This window comes from Spea bombifrons, chromosome 12, assembly GCF_027358695.1.
Source record: "Spea bombifrons isolate aSpeBom1 chromosome 12, aSpeBom1.2.pri, whole genome shotgun sequence".
NCBI classification, from domain to species: domain Eukaryota; kingdom Metazoa; phylum Chordata; class Amphibia; order Anura; family Pelobatidae; genus Spea; species Spea bombifrons.
The window spans coordinates 31199745-31208191 of record NC_071098.1 but is presented as its reverse complement, the minus strand read 5'-3'; the positions used below and the strand labels follow the sequence as shown (position 1 = coordinate 31208191).

General features: G+C 38.8%; 1 protein-coding gene across 1 annotated transcript; it reads right to left on the bottom strand.

Annotated features, from left to right (window-relative positions):
* Positions 1-3026: 3026 nt before the first annotated feature.
* Positions 3027-8135, bottom strand: LOC128470397 (phospholipase A2 inhibitor gamma subunit B-like). The gene is made up of 5 exons (XM_053452273.1): positions 8023-8135; positions 5608-5727; positions 4468-4617; positions 3679-3819; positions 3027-3274 (listed from the first exon to the last, which is right to left on the bottom strand). Exons 1-5 carry the CDS (start codon positions 8072-8074, stop codon positions 3078-3080), a joined length of 660 nt encoding a protein of 219 aa, XP_053308248.1. The 5' UTR covers positions 8075-8135; the 3' UTR covers positions 3027-3077.
* Between the last annotated feature and the right edge of the window lie 312 nt (positions 8136-8447).

Here is an 8447-nt window from a genome sequence, read left to right as displayed (position 1 = left end):
TGAGGCCTGTTTTGTCTGTTCCTTCATGCAAAGCTTCTGCCAATGATGATATTGGCAACGCCGTCATGCCACATCATCGGAATACCAGCGAAAAAAAACAACAGGTGAGAACGCCTCCTCTCGACAGGTGAGAACGCCTCCTCTCGGCCACCAACTCTTATAAAATTCCGGCCTCCCGTTCAGAGGTTTAGAAAAACAATAAGGACAGAAATCAAATCTTAGATTGGCTCATCATGGTCCTCCTACTACTCTTCATCTCTTGGGCATCTCTGGCCACAGGTAGTCTTTAAAGTCCTCTTTGAGGAGACAGAACGGAGGTGCTTACAGTGAATGTAACGAGTGTCCCATTTGTTGTCACTTTGTAGCCAATGATTTCAAATGCAAATCGTGTTTCGAGCAGATTTGGGATGTTTGTACCACCGAGAGCACCGTCACCTGCGACGATAATTCGGGGTGCCTGATGATTTCCGGCTTTGCAGAGTATGGTAAATATATCTACATTTACAGTATTAACAGAGGCTCAGCAAAGGCATATAATAGAATGTTTTTTTTTATATATATTATTACAACGTAATAAAAAAAAAATCAGTCACTCCATGGGTAATAATCGATCATTTTTAGCATTGTTTTTATTATTACTTAATTTATTCATTATTTATGATTATTTTTTCGTGGCCATTCATTCATTTTTTTTTTTTTTTTTTTTGGTAAGTAACTCTTACTGATGTATTAGTGATTTTTTATTTTTTTTTTATTTTAGACCATAAAATGAATTTATTAATCAACTGTGGCAAAATAACTTTTAACAATATAAATATATAATATAACAACTAGTTCTGAAATGCTGGTCTGTTAAAAAAACAAAAAAAAAAACAAAAAAAAAAACCTGGAGATTTAAAGTAAACCTTAAGTAGAAAGAAAAGTCTTGTTTTTTTAATTGCAAGATAATAAGAATTTTTAAAATATGACCCAAAAAAATAATAAATAAATATTTGTGTTTCATCGCTGCTTTTCATATTGCTCAACCGGTCGAGCTGCTTTGCGTCTGTTTCAGGTGCCACGCGGTACAAGACCATCGCCAAGCGGTGTAAAGCCGACGTTGATTGTGGTTCTTGGCTCTGCATATCAAGCAAACCCTTTAAGCTGCAATCGTATTTAAAATGCTGCGCTGGCGAAGAATGCAACGTAGATGAATATTTCAGTAAGTTATGCGTCCGTCGACACATTTTAAACTAATAAATATTTATAAATATGTGTTAGACGCACATATGGTTTCGACTCAAGCATTTTAGGGTTAATGATAATCAATAGTCATTGGTATAACACCTACCCAATCTACGGGTCACTAAAATAAGGGAAGATGCATTAAATTTGATATTGTTACTGTTTTCTCTGTAATCGCTCTTTGACCACGTCGTGCTGTGGTTTCCGCTTCCTTTTTTTTGCCTCCTCAGTCCCGTTACCCTTTCAGCAGCTTCTTCACCCAATAAAACCTCTTTTTCTCCCCCCCTTTCCCAGTACCGGTGGATGATGAAACAGATAATGGTCTGGTGTGCCCGTCCTGCTATAAAGAAGGGACGCTGGATGGATGCCAGCCTGATGATGTCATCAACTGTAGGGGTGATGAAGACAGATGCGTGGCCTACTCAGGGACGGTGCTGAAAGATGGTAATGATCATACCTGGGAATTCGAGACGACCCTGAGACGCTTATATATTAACCCTTTAATAGTCCGCCGCGAAGGTTTGGTGTAACGCGTCTTGCTTACCCTTTAATCACGAGTTTGTTTGCTTCCACAGGTCAAACCGAAGCCGAAATATCATTTAAAGCCTGCAGTAACCCGCTGGCGTATTCCAATTTCTCTTTGTTTACAAGTCTCAAAGAAATAAAGCGTGAATCATTCACGGTTATTCCTAAAGCTTAAAAAAATAAATACAACAAATGAATCACACTCAACATGTTGACTTTTTAATGCGCACAAAGACACGTTCATAGCTTCAAAATGGAGGCCAAGAATTGTTGGGATGGCTTCTTATCAATATTTGCTTTCCAAAGCCAGATATAATTAAACACAAATTAACTTTTCTAAGCAAGTCTTTGGAGTCCCTTATCACCTTCCCGATGTTCCATAAACGCAACGTCATGGTCTAGGCCCAGAGCCACCATCTGGCACACCGGGGCAAACCTCTGGTGGGTCACTGGCCAACATTGCTCCACACACACAACTAATCTATCTCTCCAGCCAGCTTGATATGCCCAGCTGCGTGAGAATAATAACATAGCATGTTTCCTCACATATCCAGCCGTCGGCCACGCTTACACCATTGGCGGCCATTGGCCTTAAAGCGCCAGGGCCACCCAGCTGATTCTCTCACTCTCTGTATTTAATTCCTAATAAATTCAGTCTTTAAAGAATACTTATTGGTTATCATCCTTCATAACACTGTTATCCTTCAGTTAATGTTGAATATACATTCTATATCACCAACAAATCATTTTTTAGTCTTCCTCTTCCTTCCAGCATGGGGGTTTCATAATGTCCGGCTATAAAGGCGTCATGAGGAAGGTTTTTTTTTGTAAGCAGCCAAGAATGAATAGTAAAAACATAATGAAAAAAAATGATAAGGTCAACACATACGCTGTATTCATTGTGAGCAACACACACAAGAGTGAAGAAACACAACTTGTCACCAGTTGGACAAAGCAGCTCGGAGAAAACACATTTTTTTTACATTTTTCTATCAGTTCTCAGCACTGAAGAGTCCATTTATTCACGATGATTACTTTAGAGCCTCTATCCCTCAGTAACTATATAAGGGTTCAAATAAAAATACTTTTACCTGCTTGCCAACTATCAATTCTAATAGATTTGGGCAGAAAGCTACAGATCATGAGGTTTTAATGTATTCTCGTAACTAAGGGAAACGATTAAAAATTATATACGTTTAAAAATTATTTAATCGCTCAATAATTAGATTTTTTTAAAATATAATATAATAATATAAATTTGTATAACTTTTTATATCGCCCATAACTCTCTAATATCATGGAACTCACAAGTGATAAGTTCATGGCTCTTAAGTGATCAATTTGAGAAGAAGAAGCATGGCAGACAAACCCAGGAGATACAAATTGTTTCGGAGCGCGACCCCCCTGCCGGTACAGAAAATGTCAGCGGTGGATTTAATGTTTCCGAACTCTGACTCGTAATGGCTGATCTCGCAGACTTCCTTCGAAGCGCAGCCACGCATGGCGACGGTGGATCGTATGGCCCCTGCGGGGGTTAAAAAAAAATTAATAACATGTTATTATTTTCATTACACGTATGTAACATTGTAACAAAACGTTTGTCGGGTCAATTGGCCGTTTTTAGGACATTCCATATTTATCTTGATGGTGTTCAACTAAATTAAAATAATATTATATTATACTCATAAATTTGTGAAAATGAATATTAATAATCCAGAGAGATTTTATTGCACTAAATAGTTTTTTCTAGACGTTACTTTGGTCTATGGAGACCATACATCAAACTGTTACGAGCTGCAACATCTGTGTAGGGTTTAAAGATATAGTCTGCGTCAGTCACCGAAAGACAATGGCTATTATTACGGTCAGTTAAGGAGAAAAAGCTAAAAAAAATCTATTTTTAGTGAATTCCAAAAAATTAGACTATACCTGAAAAGGTATCGACTTTGGTAATGCATCTGTTCTCATCCCCAAGGCATTCCATGATATATTCAGATGTACATGTTCTGTTGTTTGGAGCATAGCAACTTGGGCATCGAACACCATTTTTGTTTTTCTTATCAGGTGGAACTTGCATTGAAAAAAAAAACAAAAAAAAAAAACAACCCCACATTTATTTCCACAAGATACACAAAGAACGGTTAATTAAGAGAAGTTCAAAGAAGTCAGTAAATAAAATAAGGTTTTATAACTAATATAAGGCTCAATGGATCTTTTGCAGTGAGGGCAGTAAAGTTACGGAATGCGCTATTTGATCAAATAGTAGCTCTAGGCACTTTCTTTAAAGGGAAGGAGGCATTTTGGCCTAGTAGGTACCTTAGTGAAGGTCCACCATTAAGTTGTACACCACAAACACCAGTAAAAGTCCACCATACGCAATGGTGGTGCCGACTCCTGCTCTTAATATTAATAGAAGAAGAAGAGTAGATCTTAACTCCTTTCAGAAACAGGTCTGTACATAAAATAATTTCAACTCTCAAACTATAGTATGGGTATCTTGACATTGAAATTTGATGTCTAGTTTCTTTAAACAGTCAAAAGATCAGAGTCTTAAGCCCTTTAGAATGTTCTAGAACTCCGATTTCCACCAAATACTGTATCCCACCGAAACAAATAGGACATTTCTACTTATCAGCTTCGATATGGATTATGAAGGACAAACCCCCAGATACCTTCTATGATTTAGTTCTTAATAGGATATAAATCGAAGACTCTTACAGACGGGCGACGGGGGTGTGCAGTTGTCAGAGAAGCAGCAGTTGGTAATCTTTTTTATTCGGCCATCCGGTACGGAGATGCTTCCATGTTTATCACACGCAGCACGAGATTCACAATGTCTCAAAAACTGTTTATTAATCTCCATTCCACCTGCATAAAAATATGAAGCCATCATCGAAATCTTTCTGCTTCTGGGTTTCCAATCACTGGATTTTGAAACAAATGGCGCTTTCGCATTTTACATAATTATTCTAGTGTCTACCACGAGTTACTCATCCGGCATTGTGGTGGAATGCAGTGGTTTTGGGGTCCAGGAGGAAAACAGATTTATGAAATGTGTGATGAAATGACTGAAAGAGCACTACCATGAATAAAGGAACATGTTCAATATTGATCTTCAACGTCCTGATGTAGGATATTGTAGGTTAAAAGGTGACTTTGTCATATTGGAAGAGGTTGTGGTAACTTACTGCATTATAAATAGGGTTTCTCTTCCTAAACACGGCTGTGTTGAATGTCTAAGGATGCATTGCAGTGGCTATGTGACCTATTGTAAGCTGACCATCGACATGGACCTCAAAACTGACCATCTAATATCTATGCTGTCCATCGACATGCACCTCAAAACTGACCATCTAATATGTACACTGACCATAGACATGGACCTCAAAACTGACCATCTAAGATCTACGCTGACTATTGACATGGACCTCAAAACTGACCATCTAAGATCTATGCTGACCATCAACATGGACCTCAAAACTGGCCATCTAAGATCTATGCTGACCATCGACATGGACCTCAAAACTGACCATCTAAGATCTAGGCTGACCATCGACATTAACTACTAGACTGTCAAAGTGCTGACCTTTTCTATAGATGTATATTGGTTGGTTCTTCTGTGTTATATCTTTTATCAGTAGATATTAGAAGGCAAACTGTTTGTAATGAGATTTTATCATCATTCTCCTCTTGCATCCCAGACTTTACTTTTGGTAGGCCTGTCCCTAAAAATTTTGGATAACAATATACTAAAGAATTTATTTTATATACATAAAATATTCAATAGTCATTTATTATTATATTGTATTCTATATAGTAACAGTAACCTCTCATGTTTCATATTTTTTTATACCGTACCTATCATGATCACTGTATAACTTGAAGCGCATGCATTTTGCGACGGATGACAGACTATCGACGGGCCGGAACATTTTGCTTCATCTTGATTCACACACTGAATGCATGAAAGAGCATGTCCTGAAAAAGTAAACAAAATCTTTTACAAATTCAAAGGATTCTCTTTCCGAATAGATGTCTTCTTTGTGACCCAGGAGTTTTGACGCTAAGCAAAGTTTTGGAAAACTGAAACAATCCAAACATTTGGAGACTTCTAAAAATGTGAGTAACCTTTATAGCTAAAACCTACTTGGAACAGCAGAATTAAAGGATCATGAACCCCCCCTCGCTGGTGAAAATGTATCCGCGACGTCTCTGCTGGGTACTTGTAGAGTTAGACTCTAAATATATTGTTGGCAGACAGCCCTGTTCCGGATATAGCTTCATCCAGATCTGTATTAACAGGTATTTCAGAGCCGTGGCCCGTTCCGTGCTGGCAGTAATGTCAGGTATGAGAATAGTCGCCAACATCGTTTCTTTACTACTGGTGGAATGCGTGTCCTTATTTTTCCTGTTTGATGTTGCACATTCTGCCTCCGTCTCGCCCTCCAACTTTGTCTGCGTCCTCCCACATGGCATTCGATTCTAACAAAGCCTCCAGAGGCTGAATGCCAAACCTTCCGAGCGCCCCTTATTTACATTAGCCAGTCCCTCTAATTGAATGGTGTTAGAGCGAGTGTGTGCATTCGTGTATAGTATTGGAGAATGTGCGTCTTGAGTGTATGATATTTGAGTGAGTGTGTTAGTGTATGGTTTTGGAGAGTGTGTTTGGTAGTGTGAGCGTGTGTTACTGTATGACATTAGAGTGTGTATGTGTTAGTGAATGGTGTTAGCATGAGTTTGTTAGTATCTGGTGTTAGTATGCATGTGTGTGTGCTAGTGTTTGGTCCTAACGTGAGTGTGTGAGTGTATGGTGTTAGAGTGTCAGGGGTGAGTTTAGAGTTAGTGATGTGAGGCAGAGGAGGGAGATAACGTGTGTATGTGTGAGTGTATGGTGTTAGAGTGTCAGGGGTGAGTTTAGAGTTAGTGAGGCAGAGGAGGGAGATAACGTGTGTATGTGTGAGTGTATGGTGTTAGAGTGTCAGGGGTGAGTTTAGAGTTAGTGAGGCAGAGGAGGGAGATAATGTGTGTGTGTGTGAGTGTATGGTGTTAGAGTGTCAGGGGTGAGTTTAGAGTTAGTGAGGCAGAGGAGGGAGATAATGTGTGTATGTGTGAGTGTATGGTGTTAGAGTGTCAGGGGTGAGTTTAGAGTTAGTGAGGCAGAGGAGGGAGATAATGTGTGTGTGTGTGAGTGTATGGTGTTAGAGTGTCAGGGGTGAGTTTAGAGTTAGTGAGGCAGAGGAGGGAGATAATGTGTGTGTGTGTGAGTGTATGGTGTTAGAGTGTCAGGGGTGAGTTTAGAGTTAGTGAGGCAGAGGAGGGAGATAATGTGTGTGTGTGTGAGTGTATGGTGTTAGAGTGTCAGGGGTGAGTTTAGAGTTAGTGAGGCAGAGGAGGGAGATAATGTGTGTGTGTGTGAGTGTATGGTGTTAGAGTGTCAGGGGTGAGTTTAGAGTTAGTGAGGCAGAGGAGGGAGATAATGTGTGTATGTGTGAGTGTATGGTGTTAGAGTGTCAGGGGTGAGTTTAGAGTTAGTGAGGCAGAGGAGGGAGATAATGTGTGTATGTGTGAGTGTATGGTGTTAGAGTGTCAGGGGTGAGTTTAGAGTTAGTGAGGCAGAGGAGGGAGATAATGTGTGTGTATGGTGTTAGAGTGAGTTTGCTTGTAAGTATGTGTGTGTGTTTAATTTTGGAGATGAAGATATACTACACCTCCACTACCCCTAGGCTCACTACTGGCATGTGAATGTTATTGAGTAAATAAATAATGAGGTCTGCGCATGCAATTGTATTTATTAAAATAATACAACTTTATATAAATTAGCAGCATTCTTAATTCTCTTTTTTTTGGAGCTGTCTGAGATGTACACATTCTTCTGTTAATTAATCAATACGGTATTTTTATTACTAATTAATTACTTCTGAAAGTGTACAATACAGCTTACTATTTATAATATCAATGAATATAATGAACAGAAATAGAATAGTCAGTATTCATTCTGATAATAAGAGACAGAAATACCTTTATTCCATCAAAATACCCCAGTATCTGAAAACAGATTAAAACAATTAAGCAGTGAAAAAATACTAATTCAAAAATTCCTTAGGGGTATACTTTTTCTTAAAAAATCCCAAATTCTGAGTTGTGAAAAACAAAAATATAATATGAATAATTCATTTTATTTGTGGAAAGATATTCACTTCTAAACATATGAATTCATTTTAGAGCTGTCATAATAAGTAATAACATTTCTCAGTCTATGATGATACTACTCACCCCGGGCTGTGAGATCTAAGAAGATAATAGTAAATAGGAGTAAAAAGTTCATGGCGATCGGTTCTTTGCTTGGAGGCGATACAGACGCAGACCGTGGTGTTACGAGCTTGAGATCTCGATGAAATGCTATGCGCTGGGTGTTGGTTCTTGGCTGCCGTATTGGAATTATAAATGGGAGGAGGGGGATACCAAAGTGGGGGCAGACTTTATATTTACAACTGAAGAGGGACTCTGTCCTAGTCAAAGAGGCGAGCTAACTAAGAATAATTGGGTCACCTAGGGGACCCATCAAGCTAAGGGACACAGGGCCTATGCAGAATACAATTGCCCCCTCCTGGATGCCCTTGCATAAAAAACCTTATGGTTTGGTTTAGTTCCATAGGCAGCTGCCTAGTTCTGCAGCATTTTTTTTAAAAATACACATT